This window comes from Gorilla gorilla, chromosome 1, assembly GCF_029281585.2.
Source record: "Gorilla gorilla gorilla isolate KB3781 chromosome 1, NHGRI_mGorGor1-v2.1_pri, whole genome shotgun sequence".
Taxonomy (NCBI): Eukaryota; Metazoa; Chordata; class Mammalia; order Primates; family Hominidae; genus Gorilla; species Gorilla gorilla.
Window position 1 is genome coordinate 94,618,434 of NC_073224.2, and position 27,731 is coordinate 94,646,164.

The 27,731-nt window shown below is 42.2% G+C and overlaps 1 protein-coding gene across 2 annotated transcripts in view; it reads right to left on the bottom strand.

The window, feature by feature from the left end:
* The window catches only part of NOS1AP (nitric oxide synthase 1 adaptor protein), a 320,296-nt gene that overhangs the window by 232,012 nt on the left and 60,553 nt on the right, over positions 1-27,731 (bottom strand). For both annotated transcript variants that reach the window (XM_004027787.5, XM_019025884.4), the window contains exon 2: positions 3,844-3,915. In XM_004027787.5, the coding sequence (XP_004027836.2) occupies positions 3,844-3,915 (72 nt within the window). The remainder of the gene's footprint in view (positions 1-3,843; positions 3,916-27,731) is intronic.

The window sequence follows — 27,731 nt, forward strand, 5'->3', positions numbered from 1 at the left end:
TATTCACAACAGCCAAGGTGTAGAAGCAACCAAAATGTTCATAGTTAAATGAATGGATTGTTTTAATGTGGTATATACACACTATGGAATATTATGCAGCCTTAAAAAGGAAGGAAATCCTGTCACATACTACAACATGGATGAACCTTGATGACATTATGCTAAGCGAAATAAGCCAGTCAAAAAAGGACAAATACTACATGATTTCATTCATATGAAGTAGTCAAAATCACAGAAACAGAGAGTAGAAAGGTAGCTCCCAAGGGCTGGCAAGAGGGGGAAGGGGAATTGTGTTTAATGAGAGTGTCCATTTTGCAAGATGAAAAAGTTCTAGAGATCTGTGACACAACAGTGTGAATATACTTAACACTGCTGAACTTCACACTTAAAAATAGTTAAATTTAATGTTACACATTTACCACCATAAAAAAATACTGAAAGCACATTAAAAAGGAAAAAAAGCAAAATACGCTCAAGACAGATAACATAAATTCAGAAAGACCATCAAAAGGGTGAGAGACCAAATGAGAAACAGAGAGAGGGAAGAGGAAAGCACCAGTGAAAAACAAAGTCCAGATATTTAGCTCAGAGTCCTCTCTGGGGTAAGGAATAGGAGTGCACACACCAGCTAGAGCCCCAGCTCAAAGAATGAATGGGGCACATCACACAGATCCCTTCACTCTGAATGCTTCTCTCTCTGGGAAACAGATGATCTTCACTGCCCATCAACTGTCCCTTTAGTGCTCTAGACAGGATCAGGGAGGTTGACATCTCACACACATGTGATCCTTATCATAACTGCTGTTTTCTAAGGTCTACCCACTGTTCCAGCCAAGCTGTAAGGCCTGTGTCTTCTGAACCCATCAGAACACCCAGCAACCAAAAGCCTGCCCAATGTTAGCCTGGCACCGTTCTACATAAAAGGACAAAGTCAAGAATAGTCCTTTACACAGAAATCCCATGCCCTAGTTCTTGACAGCTGTAATTACAGCCAACACAGCTTTTAAAAGGGAAAGAAGAAAAGAAAATAGCAGCCTGGACCTAGCAGTGAATTGAGGGGTTTAGGGTAAAACACATACCACGGCACTTGCTATTAATGGTGGCCAGTCTAAACAAGAGACTGGACAGCCAGACCAAACAGCTTTCTGGCCAATTAATTGCTCCCTCTAATTTAATGAGCTGCTCATTAAGCACTGGAAGCAGCACATAGGAAGGGAGCCACAGGAAGAGGCACATAGGCCATAAGGGCTGGCAGATGATGAGGGAAAAGGAGACTGGGGTCACATTCCAACCCCAGATGCCTCCAGATCCCACAACCAGCCAGCCCCATACCATGCCTCGGACTTCCCTTGCTTCCAGGTGATGTTTTCCTGTACCTCTGTTTGTTCCACGAAGTTGTATCTCTGCCACTGGCTCTCTTACTGGGGAGGTCCCATGTCCCAGTTCTTTGGTTCCTCAGCTGGGGTAATGACTCATATTAGGGTCACAAAGAGCCTTCAGCAGGATTGCAAATGGGCCAGCACAGTCCTGAATATGAATCCCAACTCTTCCTACTAACAGCAACTTGACCTAGAATTATTTAATCCACCCAAGGTTCTATTTCCTCATCTATAAAATGTAATAATAACATCCTCATCTAGAGTAATTGTAAATAATAAATAAAATAATAAAATATTATTTCAATATTAAAAAGCCTAGCAAAACACCTGGCACATAAGTAGCTATTCCTAATAGTAGCTACTATTAACAGAGATATCACTTTCATAATGATAGTGATACTACTGACAACATATTCCCTATCTCTTCGTCAAAAGTGAATTAAAAAGGGACTTTTTTTGGTTGAAACCCCAAGGACAGGCCAGCTGCAGGTCCAGTCCTTATCACAGCAGCAACCACAACTGTGGTGAAAGTAGCAGCCCATCCTAACAACTGTAACACCTCCAGATGTTCCCCAGCCGATGCCTCTGTGCTTTCTATCTGAGCTAGAAGGTGAAGGAAAAGAAGAGGCCTGGAAACACTCGGAAGTTGCGTGTTGAATGAGACTGAGTGAAGAAATGCATTCAGGCCACATGCCTGCCCCTTCCCAGACCTGTGAGACTCCTCACCCTACCCCTCTGAGCCTCAGTTTAATCTAGAAAATGAGGGTAACTGGTTCCCCACTTCACTGTGAATGTTGAATGAAACAACTCAAGTGAAAGTGCTTTGAAGCTACTTCTTACTGTGTCCATGAAAAATAGTACTGTTGTATTTAATAGCAGTCTCAATAAATTTAATTTAACAATAAAAAAATGCTGAAATACTGGGAAGATCAAGGCAATGAAAAGATTTTATTAGGCCGATGAACTGCTCAGAGAAACAGCCCCAAGCATGCAAATTTTCTTCCCAACATTGCTGTCATTGAACTCAAGTTTCTGTTGACCAGAGGAAGGATTGGCTGAAAGTAAAATTAACAAAGCAAAATGAAGCTACAGCATCACCTACATGTTTTTCCATTTAGGTGAGTAGATTATTCTACAGAACAATTATTCTAAAGAACAAACCAGGCTGCATCCAGGGATGACCAATCATGCCATCTCTAATGCCAATTATCTCTTTAAAAAAACACTTAAAATCCATTTCACCAATCCCAAACCTACCTTTGAAATGCACAAGTACAAGGTAATTTATTCTGTTCCAGTGCAGAGCACATGGACAAATTCCTTCACAGGTATCAGAAGAGAATTTGATTCTTGTTCAGTCTCAGCTTCGTGTACCACAGAGTCAGAAAGCAACAAGTTCACAGACTGAACCATGTATACCAACGAGAATGTATACTGAACTTTCCGAAAGTAGACAAAATGGCAGAAGAAAATGCACTTACACTCCCGGAGCCTAAAGCATCCAACCAATAAAATTTTGTTAAAATCTCACATTTACTCTTAAAAATCCAAGTAAATCTTATATTCTATACCTCTCTCTCTCTATATATATATATATATGTATGTATATAGGCTCTCTCTATATATATGAGCTCTCTCTCTCTCTCTATATATATAAGCTCTCTCTCTCTCTCTCTCTATATATATATATATATACATACATATATATATATATATGTATAAAGGCTTCACACTGTGTATCGACTCAATCCCAAACTCCTTCAGACTGAAGTTCAAACGATTTTGTTAACTAGCTCCACCCTCCCCATATAACACATCGCTTACCTACCCTCGAATGCCCTAATCAAGCCAATTTCTTTGTCCTCCCTTATCCAGGCAACAGTTCATCACTATACTATATCTTTGCTAATGTTATTTTTCCTATTTAGAGTACTTATTCCACTCCCATTCTATTCAAGAGCCACCATTTCTAATAAAAGCTTCCATTATAAACATTATACAGGCTCATGCCTATAATCCTAACACTTTGGGAGGCCGAGGTGGGTGGATTGCCTGAGTTCTGCAGTTGGAGACCAGCCTGGGCAACACAGTGAAACCCCATCTTTTGAGTCAATTACCAGATAATTACTAAACCTTTTCCCTAAAACCTTTGAATAAAAAAGAGACATCAGTCCCTGGCCAGTCACCACACATCATCAAGGTAATATGTATCTCAGTTTGAGGAGCTACAGGTCACAAGAGAGGGAAGATGGTACCACTCTAGCCATCACATCCATTTTAACATTGGCCTTTCATCAAGATCAAATGTTCAATTCAGAACAGCTACCTAGAGGGTACAGAGAGGAGGAGTTTGGGTTTGCAAGGGGTGTAGCCATCCATTTTGGCCCCTCCAGCCCTACCTAGAAGGGCCAGCAGCTAAGGCACTTGACTCCCCGCTCCACACAGTCCACCTCTGGCCACTCACCCGTATCCGGCGCATGGCAGCCACGATCTCCACCCTGCTGTTGGGCCTTGGCACGTCCAGGCTTCCTACGTACTGTGGGGGAGAAGCAAACACTCATTGAGAGGAGGGGTAGCAAGTGTCCCTAATCCCAGAAAGTTCCAAAGGGTAAAGGACTAGCTCATCTGCCCATTTTACAGATGAAGAAATTAAGAGCCAGCAGGGTGTTTTGTTTTGAGTCTGTTTCTAACTTTATAAAAAGCAAGTTAACCAGAAATTACTGCTTCCTTTTTTCATCTTGCTCTTAACCAGAGATCCAGTAGAGCACTGTGTCTAACCAAGCAGCCTTTCAAGCCAGAAAGCCTTGGGTGTGAAGACTCTTCCACCACCACTTTATGGCAAGGCAATTCATTTTTTTTTTTGTCTCAATTTCCTCAACTGTAAAATTGGCTCTCAGTAACGATCAAACAGAATAAAATGTTCTACACAAAAGTGATTGGCAAATATTAGTGCTCTCAAAAAAACAAAAAGAATATATACCTTTTTTAACTAATGGAATTTCACTGATTGAGCCCTAGATGTTTTAGATACCTGACACATTCGATTAAGTTCCCGACTGGAGGAAAGAAATGAATTAATTTATTTAAAATTTTTTGAAGATGAATGCTTAATATGAGTACTTTTTTACTGTAAGCTATTCAAATAATGCAGAAATATGCAGCACAAAAGAATAAAGTCCCCACTGTAACAGCTGATGTACATCTCTCTTTGTGTACTGATGGGTATATATTCACAGACAGGAGGGAATTTGTTTTATGTAAAGGTTCATATTACTCACATTGTTCTGCAACTTGGTTTTTTGACTTTAAATACAACTAGGGCATCTCTCTATGCCAATGAATACAGACTATTACATTACATATAATGGCTCCCCTACTGATGGACATGCTATGACACTACTACAAATTATACTTTTCATCTAGCCAAGTTTGAGCCCATCCAAGTAGCTCTAGAAGTAAGATTGCTGGATTCCTAGAAGTAAGATTGCTGGATCAAAAGTATAATCTTGGCTGGGCACTGTGGCTCATGCCTGTAATTCTGGTTCTTTGGGAGGCTGAGGCAAGGAGACCACTTGAGGTCAGGAGTTCGAGACCAGCCTGGCCAACATGATGAAACCTCATCTCTATTAAAAACACAAAAATTAGCTGGGTGTGGTGGCACATGCCTGTAATTCCAGCTACTCGGGAGGCTGAGGCACGAGAATTGCTTGAACCCAGGAGGCAGAGGTTGCACTGAGCTGAGATCGTGCCATGGCACTCTAGCCCAGGTGATGGACTGAGGCTCTGTTTCAAAAAGGAAAAATTAAAAAGGTATAATCTCTAGATATCATTCCTTATAAGAATGAAACAAGAAAATAGGACAACCCAACACTGATTCATTGATTAAGCATCTATGACATGAGCTCCTTCATATACACCATCCCATTACACACTGATTCATTGGGACTTGCCTTTCCTTATTATACATAAATTACATAAAACAGCCCAAGGGATATACTAGAAATTAAGAGCCCAGAATAACTTAAAAGTCTACCCAAGCAAAGATTCCATTAAGAGTGAAGATAAGACTGCGACATCTGTGCGGGAAAGGGATGTCCTGTAGTTACGGGAAAAGCAAGTTTTTCCCGAAATTTGGAGCTGAGGCCTGACCCCAGTGAGGAGGGTTTCAAAAACTAAATACCACAAAGGGATTTCCCCTAGTATTGATCAACAGTTTGTGCTAATACACTGAAGAACACAGCTGGCAAGCAGTGAGCACATTGCAGTTTGGCCCCAAGGGGACAGCCCCACCATGGCCCATGGGGAGCAACACAGCTATTGAAGAACCTTGCAACTCGCTGAGGTAAACAAAACCACTTAGATCTGATAGCGTGGCCAGATTTAACTGTGGTTACATTTTTCCTTCTGAGCTCTGCTGAGGCGGTGCAGTCTGTCAACAAGACAGCGACCCAGAGCTAGGGATGACGTAAGGCCCAGATTCGTGATTGCCAAACTTCACAGGCCCTCCAGCATGGGGCAGTTTCCATGCCCCCTCTCCTTGACACTGCACAGCTGATGGCTCCTGCCCTGAATGCCTTGCAGTCAGGAACACACAGGCCTTGAGGGGCTCGTGTTCCCTCAGCCATCACATGAGAGCTAGGGCCACAGGACCAAGAAAGGTCACCCATCACAGGGAGCCTGGGGGACTGTATGGTCCTCCCACTGGATCCCTGCAGACCAGGAAAGGGGCTGCTGCCCAATGAGACCCACCATTGGGCCTGAACACAAATACCCAGATGGGACCCATCCCTATCCTGCTACCGTGACCCTGGCCCATTTCTACCTCTTCTGGAAGAGGCACTGCTGGACTGAGAAAGCCAAAGGAAACACAGGATGCAGGGAGGACAGGTGGAGAGAAGAGGCAGCTTCGAGTTTTGGACAAGGCTTCCTAACAAGGGGCTCACATTAAGACATCTACCATCTTCACCCCACAAGTAACTCCTTCACTACATCAGCCACTACCCCAGCTGGTATGTGTGCATATATGTACCACACACCTTCACACACAGTCATGGTGCGCATGTACATGCACACCTCACATGCCACACACTTGCCTCACCCCACACCCCTACTAACACATCACACTCACACCACACACTCACTTGCTCTTCTTCCTTCCTTCCTTCCTTCTCATTCATGCAAAGAAAATCACTAATCTAAATATCTAGAAATTAGCTTAACCAAAGAAGTGAAAGATCTCTACAATAAAAACTATAAAACATTAATGAAAGAAATTGAAGAGGACACAAAATAATGGAAAGATAACCCATGTTCATGGATTGGAAGAATCACTATTGTTAAAGTGTCTGTACTATACAATCCCTATCAAAATACCAATGACATCCTCCACAAAAATAGAAAAAACAATCCTAAAATTTATACAGAGCCATAAAAGACCCAGAATAGCTAAAGTTATCCTGAGCAAAAAGAAAACAGCTGAAGGAATCACATTACCTGACTTCAAATTAGGCTATAGAACAAAACATGTAACCAGGTACATGCTACAGAACATGTAACCAAAACAGCATGGTACTGGCATAAAAACAGACACATAGACCAATGGAACAGAATGGGGAACCCAGAAACAAATCCATACATCTACTGTGAATTCATTTTTAACAAAGATGCCAAGAACATACATTGGGGAAAGAATAGTCTCTTCAATAAATGGTGCTGGGAAAACTGGATATCCATATGTAGAAGAATAAAACTGGACTCCTATCTCTCACCATATACAAAAATCAAAACAAAATGAACTAAAGACTTAAAACTAAGACCTCACACTATGAAACTGTTAAAAGAAAACGTTGGGGAAACTCTCCAGGACATTGGACTGGGCAAAGATTTCTTGAGTAATACCCCATGAGCACAGGCAACCAAAGCAAAAATAGACAAATGGGATCACATCAAGTTGAAAAAGTTTCTGCACAGCAAAGGAAACAATCAACAAAGTGAAGAGACAATCCACAGGATGGGAGAAAAAATCTGCAAACTTCCTATCTGACAAGGGATTAATAACCAGAATATATAAGAAGCCCAAACAACTCTGTAGGAAAAAAATCTAATAATCTGATTTAAATATGGGTGAAAGATCTGACTAGACATTTCTCAAAAGAGAACACACAAATGGGAAACAGGTACACAAAAAGGTGCTCAACATCATTATCAGAGAAATGCAAATCAAAACTACAATGAGATATCTTTCACCCCAGTTAAAATGACTTTTATCCAAAAGACAGGCAATAATAAATGCTGGCAAGGATGTGGAGAAAAAAGAACCCTCGTATACTATCAATGGGAATGTAAATTAGTACAACCACTATGGAGAACAGTTTGGAGGTTCCTCAAAAAACTAAAACTAGAACTACTACATGATCCAACAATCCCACTGCTAGGATACCCAAAAGAAAGGAAATCAGTATATTGGTGAGATATCTGCACTCCCAAATTATTGCAGCACTATTCACAATAGCCAAGATTTAGAAGCAGCCTAAGTGTCCCTCAAAAGACAAATGGATAAAGAAAATGCAGTAAAATGGAATACTATTCAGCCATGAAAAAGAATGAGATCCTGTCATTTGCAATAACACAGATAAAAATGGAGGTTAGTGAAATAAGCCAGGCACAGAAAGACAAACTTCTCATGTTTTCACTTATTTGTGGGAGCTAAAAGTTAAAACAATTCAGCTCATGGAAATAGAGAGTAGAACGATGGTTACCAGTAGGTGGGAAGGGTAGTTGCGGCTGGGAGGGAAGGATGGTTAATGAGTACAAAAACATAATTAGGTAAAATGAGTAAGATCTAGTATTTGATACCACAATAGGATGACTATAGTCAACAATAACTTATTGTACATTTAAAAATAACAGAAAGAATGTAATTGGATTATCTGTAACACAAAGAAAGGATATATGCTTAAGGTGATGGATACCCCATTTACCCTGATGTGATTATTATGCATTGCATGCCTGTATCAAAATACCTCATGTGCCCCCATAAACCTATACACCTATTATGTACCCACAAAAATTGAAAATAAATTTTTAAAAATAAAATAAATTACAAAAAAGAATCACTAATCTGCCTTTCTGAGAATGTGTCTGGAATAAATAACCTGTTTTCGCTATAGCTGCACCTTAGGGTCATCCAGAGAGATTAAAACGATATACAAAGCAGGATTCAGGTCTGCATCTCCTAGACAAAAGCTAAACATCCACTCTAATAACATGAATCAAGAGCCGAACTACAACGCCAGGGAAGCAAAGGGTCAGAAAGTCTACTGCACAGGGCAAAACCAGAGGGTGTGGTATGTGAATACTTTCTTTACACATATGACACCACAACAAAGAGTACCTTGATAACTAATCATTACCACCTCCACAACTAACTTCTGTCTGTCCCTGAGTCTTCATCTTGAGCAAAGTGTAAGACACCATCTAAGACCAGACACACTTGCTGGAGGGTGGCCCTTCTAACCGCTCAACTTCAAGCAATTCTGCAGTAAACTGAACTCAGGCAGCACCCTCCCACTCTTGACTGGAAGGTTAGCTCAGCAGGTAGATGAAGTTCAGGCCTAGGAGCCAACAACCTTCAGATATCCGGGCTCTGTCAATTCCTACAGGGGTCAGGCAAAACCAATTCCCTGCCTTCAGTCAAAGACTGATACACTGGTGGCAGGTGATCACTTTGAAACAGCACTCCTTTTATCTGCCTCTCCTGCAGGATGCAGGCTCCCACATGTTCCTAGGGCAATGGAGCTAGGTTGGCCTGATGCCTGGGAATTGGAGGAATATATTTCAAAATGGAAACTCATCCTTTTTCCCCTCCTTCTCCCATGTCATGTTCCTCCTCTAGCCTTCCTCATCCTGATTAGCAGCCCCCAGGAAATCCACCAGTTTTTCAAGCATGAAACTTGAGAGTCATCCCTGAACGTGCTTCTCCCTTACCCATCACAGCTAATCAGTGATCAGGACCTCCCAATTCTCTCCCCTCTACCTCTCTGTCTACACTGCCATTACCTGATCCCAGAAAATCTTCCTCTCTCACTTTGTCTATACAATGGCCTCCTTACTGGTTTGTCCACTACCCACACGGCCCTCTGCAAACCATTCTCCATGAAGCTGCCAGAGTGATCTCTTTACAAAGCAAATTGGGTCATCTTATTCCCTTCTTTAAGAACCTCCCACACTTGCTTCCATTTGCCCAAAGATGGCAATCAAAATCCTCAGCATGGCCTACATAGCCACATGGTCCAGCTTCATCTCACACCAGTGGCCTTGCCAATTATTCAGAAGTTCCTCAATCACACCATATCTTCTCACATTCAAGGGCATCTACACATGCTCCTCCCTGTGCACAGAACACTCTTCTACCCACTCGTCCCCTAATCTTCCAACATTCGTGATCCTGTAGATTTCTGCTTAATCTCTACTTCCCCTTTGTTTACCCCCAGGGTAGGTGAGATACCCTTAGAGAGGACTCCCATACCTCCATGCAATTCTCCTGTCTAGAACACACAGCTAAAACATGCTTTAGTCATCACTAGCTGACCGTGCCTCCCACAGGTCCAGGTACACAGGAGATGCTCAAAATACATTTGACTGAGTGGAATCCTCCAAAAATGAACACAGATTCACCCCAAGTGCTCATGGGAGAATCTCCCCTCTGAGGAGCATCCTGAGTCCTGGATTCTGCCTGGTGTTCCGGCATCTGAGACATCACCCTGCTCCTTCCAGCCCTCCATTACACTCTGTATAGTCCCACAGCAAAACTTACTTGACTTTTATCCAGGTACTTCAATTGGACCTAAGCCAGATGCTTTTACAGTAGCACATGCAATTCCTGGTTTACCGAGAGGGGTGGTATGTTAAACCTTCCTGCTGGTGGATTTTTAATCACCTAGCCTTCTGTAAGACTTCTGTAGCATTCCTGCATCCCCCCCCTTCCAGGAATCCCTGCTGTGAGACATCAGACAGGGCCTCTATTCAGAACATTGACCACTGAGCTTAAGGGGAAATAAGGTAAAGGAGTTTAAAAATATCAGGGCCTACTTCTTTTTCATTAACATCTAGAAAGAAAAAAACTATACAGAAGATGCAAACTGTATAGGTAATCAAGATATGGGATTATCTGTATCTGTTCTATCTTATCTTCCAGATAAGCAGGAGCTAACTGCAAATAAAGTGAACTGAAAGACTTCAAATTTTTTTATAAGTTTCTGGACAACCTCAGCCTCAGTACTAAGTTAATATTTCATAAAGTGCTTTCACTTTCTGGCTTCCACCCTATTTTCTGGAGATTAACTTCTGAAGACACCAATCAACTCTACTGTTGTGGCCCCTGGTACACGAATCATAATGTGAAAAGCAGCAAGACAGAAAGCTTGAAACATTCACCAATGTAATTGCCATCCATAGACTTGTTAGACTTTCTGCTATCACCATCACCTTCTTCTGGAAACTCCTTTTATTCACAAGGTTTATGTCAGGTGCTTCCAGAGACAAGGGAAAAATGTATTTATCTTTTTTTTTTTTTTTTTTTTTTGAGACAGAGTCTCGCTCTGTTGCCCAGGCTGGGGTGCAGTGGTGCGATCTCAGAGGCTCACTGCAACCTCTGCCTCCTGGGTTCACTCCATTCTCCTGCCTCAGCCTCCAGAGTAGCTGGGACTACAGGCGCCCACCACCCCGCCTGGCTAGTTTTTTGTATTTTTCATACAGACAGGGTTTCACCATGTTAGCCAGGATGGTCTCAATCTCCTGACCTCGTGATCCGCCTGCCTCGGCCTCCCAAAGTGCTAGGATTACAGGCATGAGCCACCGCGCCCGGCCTTGTATTTATCAATCAAAAATAAATGCATCAGATTATTCTGCTTCTGATAAAGTTGGAGTAGCTAGTATCAGACTAAGCCTCCCACAAGTAACAAATAGGAACTCTGAACAAGATAGAAAAAATAGCTCTGCCTAGAACGCAGGACACAAAAAGTGAACCACTATATAAACTGTGAATGTTGGTTCATAATAATGTATCAATATTGGCTTATCAATTGTAACTAATGTACTACACTAATGTAAGATGTTAATAATAAGAAAATTGGGAAGGAAGGGAATATATGAGGACTCTGGCCTTGCCTCTCAATTTTTCTCTTAACCTAAACCTTCTCTAAAAAATAAGGTCTATTGTTTAAGATAATAATAGTAACTTTGAAAGCCCTGGAAAGAGACAAAAAACAGGCAGAGATTATGGGAAGTCAAGCTTTGAAAGAAGGGAACTGCTCTTGGTGAGGCTTGAGTGTGGGGCATCTCGTCTGGCAGCACAACCCCACAGGCACAGTGCAGGCTGGCTGGAGCTCAGGCAGAAAAGCTCACTCTGACATCCTGGGGAGTTGGATACCAGAGACGGGGACAGCCAGAGGAGCTTAAAAGAGAGGGCAGGCAGGAGGGAGTCACAGAGGGGAAGCCTCCAAAATCATGTGTAAACCCCAGCCAGGTCTTCAGGACCCCAACTGTGCATGTGCTCAGGAAACTCCAAGGAAGCCAGCAGAAGGGGACAGTTGGAAAAACAAGAAAATCAAGTGGAGATTTTAACTGCTCCCCACCTCAGAGGAGGCAGATTTAGGATTTATGACCAGCCAAGTTAACTATCATTAAGAACAAGAAAACATGCTTCAGAAGAGGCTAGCAGAATCTTCTGCTATGGGTCTGTAAAAGCCCCACTGACTAGCTAGCGCAGGCAAGGCCACAGGAAAGGACAGGGCCCCCAGAAACAGGCATAACGTAAAGGTCCCTGCCTGTGCTGCACTCCCAGCTCTCATCTCCTCTCTGAAGCTGCTCAGTTCTACAGCCTCAGCACACAGGATACAACATGTGAGTTTCAGGGGTAACTCCCTTCTTTTACAGAGGACAGTGAGGCCCAAAGCAGTTAGCAGATGGCAAAGAAGGGGCTCAGTCTCCCTCAAGCTCCTGGCTTCTAGTCTAGGACCCCTGCATTCTTCCAAACTCTCTCCCTTGGGGGTCCCAAATGCAGTCTGGTCTCCCTGTCTGCCTCCTCATATCCCGCTGGTCTCCTGGTCATACTGTGTCCTCTCTCCAAAACACACAAAAGCATAAAGAAATCTGATACCCTGGTCGTGCCTAGAAACCCCCAGCTGAGATTGCCCATCTGAGTTAGTCCCTGAACCTATCCTCTGTACTGATAGCTTCCAGAAACAGAGAACCAAAGGAGCTTTCCAAAGGACTGTCCAAAGGGAAAGCCCTTCCCTGCCTGCAGAAACTGCTCTTGTGCACAGCTGAGCGTCCTGCTGAGCGGGATTATGAATGTGACCAGGGTGAAAGTTCTCGCCTCATTTAGCATGGAACAAAGCAGCATTAACTGCAGCAGCAGGAGCGGCCCCAGATTCCGGGGCACACACTCAGCCAGTGACCTCCTACTAAATACTCTGGGGGAGGGGAGGAAAAAGAGAAAAGTTGCGTCAGGGTATCCCACTCCCCACTTGTGAGGCTTGCTCGGGGCTCTCCAGGTGCTAGTGTGTAAGGGACGTGGAGATAGGGACTCAAAGTGCCCATGTGGACATTTAGCAGCATCCTTGCTCTCAACTGCAATCAAGAGAGAAGCCTCAGTGCCAACCCCCCCACCCACCCCTCACATACACCAGAAAAGCTTCCAAAATGCTTGAAATGCAGCTGCACACCACGTCTTCATTTATTTGTAGTCTAAGAGGAATGAGGCACTTATATTTCTTCCTCTCTCTCCCAGCCCATCTGAAAAAGGAAGCACTATTTGAAGGCCATCTGATGCAACTGTGTCACTATTGATCAGTAGCTCAGCAGGGGCCGATGAATGTGCCGGAGATCACAGCAGAATCCTTCCTGCTCCTCAACTTTAAGGGGCTGGGTGCAAAATGATTGCGATGACTTGTCTTTATGCTAATGCCATGCAATTCTCTAAAAGGGACAGAGGGTAAGACAGAACGATCCAACCAGTGTGCCCATGGGGAGGCTGTGTCTTTCAGTTCTTTTAGTCTCCATTAGCAAAAGCTTAGATGGGTTGGCCTGATTATTTCTATTATGAGGATCTGAGGGGTACAGCAAAGAGGAGAGAAAAAAAGCAGGAAGACAGAGAAACTGTTCTGGCCTTTCAACTATCAGCTCCTGAATAAAAGCTTCAGCTTGGTGATTAAAATCTCTGGCTTGTGTCACAGAGGCAGGTGTGAGGCAGAGGCTGGGCTGTACCCTGGGCCGGCAGCACTTTCTGCCATGCCTACCTGGGATGCTGACTTGGCCAGCAGGTTATTTTCTCTTAGGGAAAAGAAAAGAAAGAAAGTCCAACACATGGTGTGAGGCAAAGGGATACACTAACAAAGGCTGTATGATCATTAAAATCATCACCTGTATCAGGTAAACCAGGAATGGATAGGTGAACAAAGAACACCAGAAAACCAATAAGGAAGTCAGATCCAATGACAGAGTTTAAGTGACCTCAAATGTGATTTGATCTAACCCTTCATTTTATAGAAGGGAAAATCAAGGCTCAGAGAAAGAATGAAAATGTAGCTTGTGAGTGGCAGAATCAGAACCAGTGTAGGACTCCCTACCCTGTACTGCCATGCTAATACTTCAGTAGGAAATAAGTAATCAGGATGAACACAAGCCAATGCCCCAGCAAGGGCTGGTTCACTACATTAAACTCAACTTGAGCTAGATGAGGATGCCTGTGTATGGACACCCAAATGGTCAGAAGGTCAAAAACACATCAGTGAAAAATGGTGGGACACCAAGACTTGCAAGGAATGGACGGGGATCCCTATTTGGTTCATCTGAATGACTTTGGGAATGGAATTAAAGGCACATAAATAAAAATGGTGCCATGACACCGAAGGAGGGAAATGGTCATCCAACTACTGGAGAACAGTAAACTGAAGAAATGAGAAGGCTGTCAGATGACAATAGAGAGAGATCCCTTATTCTTCACATGAAGAACGAAAGCACTCAGCTTTGCGCAGCACCAACATCCTACACCTCCTAAATTCTAAGTACTTAAACTCACCAAGCCTCTGTTTCATTCATGAAATGTACCTAGTATCCGTACTACCTACATGTCAGGGTTGTCATAAGAATCAAAATTAGATGGGCCAGACATGATGGCTCACTCCTGAAATCCCAGCACTTTGAGAGGCCGAGGTGGGGAGATCACTTGAGCCCAAGAGTACAAGACCAGCCTAGGCAACATAGGAAGATCCTATCTCTATAAAAAATAAAAATGAAAAAATTTAGCCAGGCGTGGTGGTACACGCTTGTAGTACCAGCTAATCAGGAGACCATGGTGGGAGGATGGCTTGAGCCCAGGAGGTCAAGGCTACAGTGGGCCATGATTGCACCACTGCAAATCAAAATTAGATAATGCAGATCAAAGTTTTATAGTTTAGAAAATATTATAAAATCATAAGGAGATAATATTCTTTGTATTATCATGTTCTTGCTTTGTGAGCCAAGAAGATCCTGAAGGTACAGAATTTGTAGCTTTACCATAATAGCCTCCTTGAATTCTCATAGACTAATAACTGTACACAGAGTGAGGTGATCTAAAATGCCAGAGTAAATGGAAGGGCAGAATCAAGAAATCAGTCTCAACAGAATCAAAGAGGAGTGAAGACGGAAGTGGTGAATGGCACAAGCAGAGTGTTACCAGTGACCAGACCACACAGACAACTGGCAAACACCCCCACCTGCCACCCCTCATCAGGGAATGGCTAACTATGACACTGCTCACAGAACCTCACGGGATGGGCTCAGTTTGAGGTAAACACCCTGTCACATTTGCCTCCTGACTGAGCAAGTTGCGACCAGGAAAAGCCTTCCTGGAGTTGGGAATGTGGGGTCTGCAGTGCAGTCATTAATCATTTGTCAGCCTCACTGCTGAATGAAACCCCACAAATGAGTAAAATTTCCAGATAACTGGCATGTTCCCCACTTAAATATAAAGCTTTCTATATTTTAAACTCTCTTGATTAGAAATCTCTCTAAAATATATTCCACGCTGTCCTAACAATCGAGTCTCTATAAGCCAGAATAACCTTTATATACATCACTTAATGTGTAAGTTACAAGTCAGCAACGACCCTGCAAGGAATGGCTCCAGACTACTATTAATACTACACCTTTTGAGTCCTTGAAGCTGATTTTTAGGATTTTTCTAAAACTTCCTACACTGTTAGCAGAAAGAAAGATGACAATATGCTACACATGCTTTCACCTTTAACAATGCCTGTCCTCAAATCCTCAAGGAAGTACTAGCAAGACAATTTCGGCAACATACAAAAAGGATCATACACAATGATCAAGTAGAATGTACCCCAAGAATAAAAGGTTAGTTCAACATGTGACCATATGTTCATCTCAACAGACAAAAAAAACCCCACATTTGACAAAATCCAATACCCTTTCATACCCTTTCATGATTTAAACACACACACACGCAGAAACACATGCACACCAAATTATGGATAGAAAGGAACTTCCTCAAACTAATAAAGGGCTTCTACAAAAACCCACGTCCTATTTAATGGTGAAAGACTGAATGTTTTTCCTTTAAGATCAGGAATGAGATAAGGAAGTCCACTCTTGTCATTCTATCCATCTTCCTTACAGAGCCACTGTAAAGATTAAATAAAATAATACATATGAAGTGATTGGCATTTAGATCTTCCGTCAGCTCTACATCTAAGTTAGTTCTTCCTGTTATACCTGGTTCCACTTATCAGAGTTGTGAGTTAATATCTGTTTCTTAGATTAACTGTGTCTCTCCAAACTAGACTGCATTGGTAGCTCCAAGGTATAACTGTTGTTGTCACCACTGTATCCTGAGCGCCCAGCACAAAGCTTGGCCCACCAAACGAATGGACAAATGATAGCTTTTCCTGTTTTTAAGCAAGAAATTTTAAGATATTTTCTAGTTCTTTACCTGCCTTCAGGCAGTCCCACACCTCCTGCACTATAAAGACTCCATCATATTACCCAACTTCCTATGGTGATCCACCCAACAGTCCTCATAGCAGAGGAATTAATCATTCTCATTAACATCAGCAGCAGCATCACAAAACAGCAACTATTTTTGCAATGATTTTTCAGATAAGGTAATCCAAGTAAGCTAAAGGAAGTAGAAAGTCTGAGAAATTAAGTCCTGGCATTAGTTCCTCTAACCAAAAGGTGGAAAGAAAGAGAGCAAGAAAAGCCACAAAATAATCAAAGAAGTCAAAGAGAAAAGAGTACACAAGGGCGACCAGTGAAAGGAGACGGAGGTGAGGGGCACACATGGATGGTGAGGACAGATTTTCCCAGAAACAAAGAGGGAAGAGAGACATCAGCACTAGAAAGTAGCTCCAAGGTCTTTTGGCCCCACATCTTGTTTTACTCCAACAAGGCAGGACTGACTAATGTTCAACGATCAGGAGTCTTGCTCAAGGTCACTAAGTTACAGAATCAAAGTGAGAGAGGCTATGACCCAGGTATCCTGGCTTCAAAGCCAATGCTCTAAAAATAAAAATATATATTAGAATCACATGAAAAGGCTCATTGGTTCCAATTCCAGCTGCACCCACTTTCTAGCTGCTCTATGAATTTGAGCCATCTGGTCAACCTCCCAGCACCTCAGCTTCATCATTTATGAAGTGAAATTTTGCAAGATTACCAGTGTGATTAAATGAGACCATGTAGGGAAAGCACCTAGTATTTCACATTGAAGCTCCATTCCTTTTTCAAAAATTACAGAACACTTTCTATTTGCCAAAGATAAGCAGGCAAGAATAAAAGAGATTGTAAACAAACAACCTACAGAATGGTAGTAAATATTTGCAAACTTTGCATCTGACAAAGGCTTAATAACTTAAATCAATAAGCAAAAAAACAAATCCAATAAAAAGCAGGCAAAGAACATGAATAGACGCTTCTCAAAAGAAGGCATACACAGGGCCAACAAATGTAAAAAAATGCTCATCATCACTAGAGAAATGTGAATCGAAACCACAGTGAGATACCATCTCACACCAATCAGAATGGCTTTTGTTAAAAAGTCAAAAAATTACGGATGTTGGCCAGGTTGTGGAGAAAAGGGCGCGCTTCTATACTGTTGGTGGGAATATAAATTAGTCCAGCTACAGTGGAGAAGTCTGGAGATTTCTCAAAGAACTAAGAGCTGAACTACCATTTGACCCAGCAATCCCATTACTGGTTATATACCCAAAGGAAAATAAATCATTCTACCAAAAAAGATTTATGCACTCATATGTTCATTGCAGCATTATTCACAATAGTAAAGGCATGGAATCAATCCAGGTGTCCATCGACAGTGAACTGGATAAAGAAAATGTGCTACATATGCACCACAGAATGCTACACAGTGAAAAAAAGAAAGAAATCATGTCCTTTGAAGCAATGTGAATGCAGATGGAGGCCATTTTCCTAAGGGAAATAACACAGGAGCAGAAAACCAACTATTGTAGGTTCTCACTTATAAATGGGAGCTAAACATTGGGTATACCCATGTAACAGACCTGCACGTGTGCCCTTGATTCTAATAATATATAGAGAGATTGACCACACTCTGTCCTAGCAAATAAATGATTGTCTGGAGGATCTTGAATGAATACAAAAGGAACCAGGGAAGAAAAAAGGAAGTAGTCGTGGATGAGAACAGAGGACCTGCAGGCAAAGGTCTTCTCTGGGACACAGAGAAATGCTTTAGAAAACAAAGTTAAGACTGCAGGCCGGGTGCAGTGGCTCACACCTGTAAACCCAGCACTATGGGAGGCTGAGGCAGGTGGATCACTTGAGCCTAGGGGTTCAAGACCAGCCTGGCCAAGATGGCAAAACCTTGTCTCTACTGAAAATACAAAAAATTAGCTGCATGTGGTGGTGCACACCTGTAATCTCAGCTATTCAGGAGGCTGAGGCATGAGAATCACTTGAACTAGGGAGGCAGAGGTTGCAGTGAGTCAAGATCACACACTGCCCTCCAGCCTGGGCAACAAAGTAAGACTGTCTCAAAAGAAAAAAAAAACGTAAGACGGCAACTCTGGCTGAGAAACTGAACCTGAAATCACATGGCTTGCCTCCCATTCTGAGAGATGCCAATGAAACACAGCAAGGGTTCAGATTTGTCTGACAAAAGCTATTTTTAAGGAGAAACCAATATTTTAATAAAGATTGTTTTGTGGCGAAAGATTCAAATTACATACCACAGAGCTAAACAAACATCCCTGATAGAAATCCCTGTTCTTCCTACAGAGGGTTATTCCACTGCACCAGTGGCCTCATCTCCCTTTCTCCTCCTCTCGTAACAAAGCCTTTTCAACACTCCCTCCATATATCCCATTCAACAAAGCAAAATCCTGGAAGTGAGCCTCTGAGAAAGCATCCATTGTTCCTCCAGCACTGAGATCTGTGGACATCCTGTCATCAGTCCTTTCCCATTCACAGGCTATCTGTAAGCCCCTGATAGATAGTGTCTAGGCTTGTATCTGGAATGGACAGCAGGGTAGAGCTCCCACCCACAAAAACAAACAGGAAGCAAGCCACAGGGCCACACTGGCTTCCAGCCCAGAGACCCCTGCAATCCTTCAGCACCAAACAGAAACACAGTGTCTTGGTGGTTAGAGCCTTGTGGTCTTCAACCACCTCATCCCTGGAGTTCTGGGATATCCCAAGAAAATAACAACTAAGGAGGGAATGAGGTCAAAACCCAGGATGGGCTAAGAGGTAGCCACTAGGGCAGAGTGAAATACAACATGCCCCAAGCCAGAGCCCTCATCCACAAGGGAGCCTTCTGCCAGATGCTTACCTATTATGAGGTTTGTTACTCAGGTGTAAGAAGCAAGGGCAAGGGCGGTAGAGGTGGAGGTCAACCAGGAAGCATCTGCAAGTATAGTTAGGTTGACCAACCATCCCAGTTTGCCTGGCACTGCCCTGGTTTTAGCAGTGAAAGTCCCACATCCCAGGAATCGCTGGCCCTGTGTGAACCCCTGCTCTGGCTAACTGCCCTAGGTGCAGTGTCCCTTCCCTTTCCTCGAGAATGGTTTCACTAGCAAGACAGTAAAACACCCCTGGCACACCAGGGGTGCCACAGGTGCTGCCTGTAGCCTTGCCAGCTAAGCACATGACCTCTCTTAGAGAAGGGCTTTCTCAATGCCTTGGCTCCTAAGTGAAGTCATGGAAAAGTAAGGAAGAAACGGGTGCTGAAAAAGCAAGCTCAGTCCTTCTGGATGGCCCCCAGGCAGACAGGAGCCCAGGCCTCTGGCTCCAGCTTGCCAGGGTCACAGAGATGTTCTTCAAAAACTGGCACTTGGCCTCACCAGCTTCTCCCTCCACTATCTATCCAGGATGGATCTGGGGAATCAAATGAATAAAATTAAATGCTATGCAAGGGTATAACACAACAACTATTAATAACCACATATTAATTTCAATGTATGTATTTTTATACAAATTCTAAAAACTGCGAACTCCTCCCACCCATCTCCACAAAGTCTTATCCTCTCGGGCCACTCTGCCCACATTTACAAAACCAAGCCAAAGGGAAACCACGTATCCCACCATCACCACTGCCCCACTGCACAACAGAAACTTAGACTAACTGCAGTCTCCTAAGAGACCTTGAGCAAGAACCACCGGGCTATGCTTTTTTCTGAAAACCTGACTCACAGAAACTATGAGAGAATAAATGATTATGATTGCTTTAAGCTGTTAGGTTTTGAGGCAATTGGCTACTAATACACTGTGCATATCTGCTACACCAACTAGAGTTATTTACCAAATCAATAGATTATGCATTTTTTAAAAAAGGTGTCAATGTATCCTGTTTCCTGGGGTTACATTTAACATTTAATGTGAGGTACTGAGAGTGGCTTCACTGACCACACCAGCACCCCCTCTTACCCACCTAGTATTCTCTCACAGACCCGTATATGCTTACATACACACTCCAAGCCAATCACCGCTTGCTTGCTTTCCATTAAGGAGGTTGTTCTGTCTGTGGATTCCTAAGTGGCTATGTAGGAAGGATAGCAATATGAGCAGCCACAAGAGAAATGCCCATCTAGGTATACAGCAACACAGCGAGACCCAATTACATGTGTGTGTGTACACATGTGCATAACTGAAGGCTCAAGGGAGACCCTGAGCAACCACACAGGAGAGAAGGCATGAGTTTTTTCATCCGTCAGACAGCAGAATGAGGGGCAGGCAACTGAACAAGAAGAAGATGGATTTTGAAATCAAGCAGAGAAAGGGCAGAAAAAGATCCTCACATACAGATTTTTGAAAAGAAAAACAGAGCTCTGAGGTTTATTTCTAAGTGCCTCAGAGTCCCTGGACTGCCTCAGCTTCATGGCAAAAAAAATGGTTTGCAACAACACTGTGCTGATCCCAGACAGCAATCCTAGAAACCATGGTGATGGGTACCATTAACTCTGATCAATAGATGGAAAACCTTCCAGAGGCACACGCCAATCCAGATCCAGTTAAAGTGCAAGCAAACGGCAAATCAATAGTGCTGCAGAAGTGCAGAGGGACAGACAAACGGCTCACAGGGTGGCAGGATTGGCCCAGAATTTGAATGTGCTTATCAATGTGGCTGAGAGGCTGAAACTGACAAAGAAGAGATAGATGGAAAGAAAATGTTGAGAAATGGCATTTTTGCAGGAGGCTGAGTGCAAATGCAAATCGTGCTTTGTCTCCTAATCTGTGACAGGGGGGTCCATCAAAGACAAAGTCAAAGAAGCAAACGGAGATCAACTCCAACTCTCAGCTCCTACCTCCACTAAAACCAAGGCCCATGAGGACTGAGGGTAGAACGGAAATTCAGAGATCAAGTACCAAGTTGATGAGGATCTCAGAATCTTCATGAGCAAGTCCGAGGTGCTTTTCATGAGTCACTAATTCCTCAGCAACAGACTCAGAGCTGCTGCACTCTGACCTGCACTCTGGTTGACCTGATGTATTACACCTCTTTCTAAAATACCAGAGCATGTTTGGAAGGGCAGTATTCATCCCAGAAAAGCTAGGAGGTACTTCTGTATGCTCCAAGGCAACTCCCTTCATACTACAGCCAGCTAAGAAGCAATTTTTAAACAAACACACAAAAACACAAACATCTCACTATGGTTCTTCCACCAACTTGTCTCTAAACTTTGGCAAATCACCTGACATTGAATTTCCTGTCATGAAAGGTAGAGAGTACCCTATTTACCCACCTCTGCAGCACATGAGAAAAGAAAAAGGACACATCTGGAAAGCAGTGAGAGAATGAGAGTAAGCCCAGAGTATCATACCAGCAAGACAGAATCTGAAGTTCTAATTTTACATTCTCATTTCCAAAAACTGCTGCTGGTTCTATGTTTTTCCATATGATACGGTAATCTACAAGACTGAAGCTCCATAAAGAAAAGAATGATGTCTTGCATTTCTTTTGTATCCAGCCCAATACTGAATACATGGTAGGTATTCAAAGAATTAGAAGAGGTTAGATAAGATTAAGGGAGTTGGAGGATCATGAGCCTAGATCTATATCATAAAATACTTGGTGAAATAACACCATACATTAAAAAATAAATAAATAAATAAATGAAGAATCCCCATCTCAGTAGCTGTTTTCCTGCCCCAGAACTACCTTTCTTTATTATACCTCTTCAAATTCTACCCCACTTCAAGACACAGCTCAAATTGCATTTTCTTCCCTGTGAGGCACTCCCTGACTACTCCACACCATAGCAGTACCCTGCTCCTCTCAAGAATGATGTACAGCATTTGTTGAGGCCATTTTTATAGTACTAACTTGGGTTATTTCAATGTTTTCACTTGCTTCTATAACATAGCTTTCACTAGACTCCCAGAATCTCAGGATTCTAAATTGTATTATACACCTAAATCATATTCCCCTACAACACTAGACAACAGTTGTACATACACAGGAAAGTCAATAAAAAATAAATTTTTAACAAATTTTTTAAATGTTTAAAATTCCCACTACAAAATAATCAATTATAATATTCCATTCCTAAACAAATTTAAGTAACATGGGTGAATCAAATGAAACGTGGCCCACTACATGCACAAAGTTCATTTAGATGGAGGCCTTTAATGTTCCCAAAAGTAAGTCACCCTCTTTGCCACTTTTGATCTTGAAATTCACCGTCCCTGAGTTTCCAGAGGTCAGAAGTGTTCAAGTCACCCTCATGCTTTAAGGCAGAACCCCAGATGGTGAGAGTAATTGTATTACAACGCAAACCTGGTTCTGCAACCTCCCTGCACAGACCTGGCTGCCCCCTTGGGAGATGCAGAAGGCTTCTGCTTCTCAGGGTCCAAAATAAATGCCAGTTCTGCAGACAGAACAGGTGTCCCCCCATCAAGATTATATCCACAAATCCAGGACATTTGTACCAACTGTTCCTGTCCTCCAGTACTGGAAACCTTCCAGAATGAGAAATAAATTCATCTTCCCACAATTCCAAGAGCCTGTCTTTCCCCCTTGCAGTATATGAAAGTCGAAAACCTTTGCAGATACTCAGTATCCACACTGTCCTTGAGTAGCCTGCAGCCTGACATGACCCAGCCAGTCCTTCCATCAGCCGGCAACCATTACCTCTGAGGACATAAAAAACAAAAGACATGACATCTGTCTTCTAAACGTTAACAGTACACATAAAGAGAGACGTATGATTCAACAGTGACAATGTGCTAAGGTCACTGCTGTAATAAGGTTATATCTACCAAGTCCAGTAGAAGCACAGAAGGGCAAACACCTAATTTGCTTGGATACAAGTCAGAAGTACTCACAGAGAAGATAATTTTTGAACTTGAAGGATAAATAGTTGGTTGGATAGAAATAGAGAAGGCAGGCCATTCTAGGCAGGAACATCAGCATGCACAGAAATGGAGAGTTGAGGCAGCATGGCCTCTTGGTGTGTTCAGATGCTACAAGTCCTCTGCCAGATGAGATAAGGCTGAACACGCAGGCAGGGTCAGGTCATGAGGGCCTTGCATTGCTACTCTTAAGTCATGTGCAGCCATCTAAGGGTTTTGAGCAACGAACTTTGATCAGGTTTATATGGCTGCTTCATGGATGATAGATTGGAGAGGACATGACAAGAGACCAGTGACAGATAAGAAGGACCTAAAACAGAGCAAAAGAATCAGGGCTAGGAGGAGAGGATATCTGGGAGATAATAGGGACAGGACTTGGAAACTGATCAGATGTGGCTGTTGGAGAGGGAGATGAATTCAGGGTAATTTTCAGGATTCCTTAATCCTTCCACTGAATGCATGCATCTCCGCATCTTGACTTTTTCCCTACTCTCCTTCCTCTCCTCCCCCATTTACAGCACTACAGTTCTACTTTTTTTTTTTTAGACAAAGTCTCCCTCTGTCACTCCAGGCTGGAGTGCAGTAGTGTGATCTCAGCTCAGTACAACCTCCACCTCCTGGTTCAAGCGATTTTCATGCCTCAGCCTCCCCAGTAGCTGGAATTACATATGTACCTCCAAACCTGGAATTTTCGTATTTTCAGTAGAGATGGAGGTTTGCCATGTTGGCCAGGCTGGTCTCGAACTCCTGGCCTCACGTGATCTGTCTGCCTCGGCCTCCTAAAGTGCTGGGATTACAGGTGTGAGCCACTGCTCCCAGCCCAGTTTTGCTTTGAGATAAATTATCCATTATACCAGGGCTTACTATAACTCACTCCTTAGATTCATGAATTTAGCATAAATACTGTCTTAGCTTTTACTGACTGTTTCACCTGTGTTTTATCCTATTAATTGAATTCTTAAGGTTTCCTTTTAAACTGAAATTCATTTTCTCCCAATTTTAGAAGAGATACAATCTTTTGGAAAGTCTTCTCTTGCTTCTCTCCTCCCCAGTTAGCTTATCTCACATCAAGTTCATGGGGCAGGAACTGGATCTAATTCTATGTACTACTTCATGCCAAGCATGTTCTTGGCATTCATTGAATGCCGATTACTTCTACAGGCCACAAAAAATAATAACAACAATCTATAAATACCTTGGCTTCCTGCAGTTGAGAGGAATTAACCACACTGCAATTAAGGAAAAGCTGGAGAAAACATTTAGTTAGCAGCTTCTCAAGGCAGACAATAAGATTAAGGTAATAAATACCAGTTCCAACATATTTCTTTGGAGATGTTTCATAAAATAGTCCAATAAAATGCTAAAGACCACCCAATGCCACAGCAGAATGCTAACCACGTATGAGTCACTCAAAAGCCAAAATTGAACAGATTCATCTATCATGTAAAAGGGATAGAAGAATAAACATCAACAATTTATACTGCTGCCAGATTATAAAAAGGAAAGCTTGCTATAAAGTCTAGTTCACATAAAATATCACACTTTTAGAATAATAAGACAGCAAGAGAGTATGATCTCATTCATAGACTTTTAGAGAAAACTATAAATGGTATCTGGGTTTAGGCACAATGGTAACCAAGACGGGTATGATATCTACAATAATTGGTCCTAGGCAAGAATCAATAGATAAGATAGATAAAGGATAAAATATGACAAAACATTTGTTAAGATTAGAAGATCTTCTGAGGCAACTTAGGAAAGCATTACCAACACAGTGCATCTAATAAAATAATGACTGGTCTTTGTTAATACAGTTTAATTCAAAATTTCAAAGATTAAACCCAAGAATATAGACAAATTAAGTGTACTAATATAATAAGCACACACCTGGAAAATATTTTAGGTAAATGGCTGCTACAGAATGAACTCAGATGGGATATGAAGCAATGGACCCAGAAATCCCAGCCAACACGTGATATTGCAATATTCCATCATTTACTATCACACTGGACCTCACTGATGCAGAAGTTTCCATTAGGCGCCAAGTCAAAAGAGATCACAAAGGAAAAGACAAGTAAGTGTATAGCTCTGACAGAAGAGCCAGAGCAAACAAGGAAATTGGGGCACATTCAGGCAAAGTGGAGAATCTCAGCAAGAAGAGAGCTCTGGTTTCAGAAACAGACCTTTATCCATGGCACCCAGAACACTGGTAACTGGGGAAAACTGAAGGAGTGTGGAACCTGGGAGGGGTCACTCACAGATTTGCAGGGCTGGAGGAATCAATATGGAGAACTGTGGGTTGGGAAGCTATGCTATAGATTCCTATTATGTCATCATCAAAATATTTTATACCAATAACAGTTTCAAACCAAGTTTACTACTACTTTCCATATTGCTTTAATGAGCTAAGATTAGGCTGAGCAATTATTAAGTGCCATCATTAAATAATAATCATCCGATTCCCGTGATCTCACTTTATCAGATAATCCTGTCCAAAGGCAATTCTCCTGTGTTTCACTAGACCTGAAGGTCACGGAGAAATCTCTGTATTTTTTTCTTGACTTTATCTTTCTACAAAGGTCATTTCTCCTATGAGGATCTTATCGAGGTGGGTAGAAAATTATTTTATATATTAGCATCACTTTGTATCCATCTACTCTAATCTCTCCAGATGTAAATCCTCCCATCACAAGCTTCTTCCTATGGATTCTCTTGCCTGGGGAGGCATATTTGAGTTGCATTTCCTCCAATGTGCGTCACCTTCCCAAAGAATCCAAGGATGCCATCACCTTCTGTTAGAGGGAGCATTATGTTTGGTATAGCACATCCGGTATTTGGCAGAGTCAGGAGTCCTTCACCCTCCCAGGAACTGTACTTTGAAACTTCCCATAATCCTCCACTGTGATCATAATGTTTCAGCTCACCTTCCAGGCAGGCCTAGGGATCACATGTCTGGGACACACACATGCCATTATCACCAAATAGATTTCTTGATAGTCATTTAAAGGACCCTTCACTGTGCAGTTTACAGTTTCAAAGTATTTTCACACATCTCATTTGATCCTTGTGACAATCCCATTAAATAAGCAAACAAGGTTGCTACCTCTGTTTCACAGTTAAGAGGCCTAAAGATTAGAGAACTGTAGATACTTGCCCAAAGTTTGACAGCAGTACAGGGAATAATGCCAGACATACTGACTGAGGCCATATGTAAAATCATTTTCTGTCTACCTTGGTGCCTTCTCCTCCTCTCTTTATCTTAATCACATCCTCCCAACCAAAAAAAAAAAAAAAATGTCGTCTTATAACACTGGAGCTCACAGAATGGTCCAAGAGGCCCATAAAACGGGCTGTTTCAGCTGAGCTTGGACAGCAGCTAAATCAAATCACCTTTGAATACTTTCCAACCTTCCAGGGAAATGTCCCTGCAAGGACATTGCACTTTGGATCAGTCTGTTTACCAATCTAAATGAGAGCCTCTTTCCATGGGAAATCACGGACTTAACTATTCCTGGCCCACATCCCTCAACAGCTAATATAATAAAGACCCTAATATCTCTGTGCTCCCCTTTCTGTCCTATTGTGGCTTGCTGCATTATTAAAATGCAGCTGATTCTGTGTCAAGTGACAAGCCACAATAGGGCAGAAAGGGGAGCATAGAGATATTAGGGTCTTTATTATATTAGCTGTTGAGGGATGTGAGCCAAGAATAGTTAAGACCATGATTTCCCATGGAAAGAGGCTTATTTAATAAAGTTATTTTAATACAGTTATTTGCTTATTATATATGCTTCCTACTGCACTGAGAGCCCGCAAGACTAAAGATTCCTTGAAACTCAAAACCTAGCACCTAGCACAGAACACAAGCAAGCGTTCAAACATTCGATCAAATATAAAATACACAGTAGTTCTAAAGGGTCATGCTTTTCACTATATTCACTGACCCCTGCCGTACAAGTTTGAAGGGGAAACTCCTCCATTTGCAGAAAATGGTAAGAAAATAGGAAAGCATTTCTGTTTCACTCACAACTAAGTCTTTTTTCTAAACCTGTTTGCCTAAGTTTCAATGTTCTTTTATCTATAAAAAGATGGAAGGGAATTAAATTTGTAGATGCCAAATCTGGACTACCCGACCTACTTGATCCCAATCCAAAAAATCTGTTAGGTCTAGAGTAAGGACTGAGAATTAGTATCATTTTTTAAAATTCCTTAGATGATTCTGATGATCAACAATCCATTCACCCACCAAATGTTAGGGTACACACTAAGCAGTTTTTATTCTAATAAAACTGATGTGTCATCTGCCTGGCTGACTGCAGAGTCAAGTTTTAAAATGCTAGACTAGGTGACTTCTCAGCGGTCTCATTCTTCTCTATAAAAAGGAAGCCTCTAGAAAAGCCTTTTCCCTGCCTTAAATAAGTCTTACTCTGATGGAAACCTCAGCAGAGATGGCCTAATGTACTT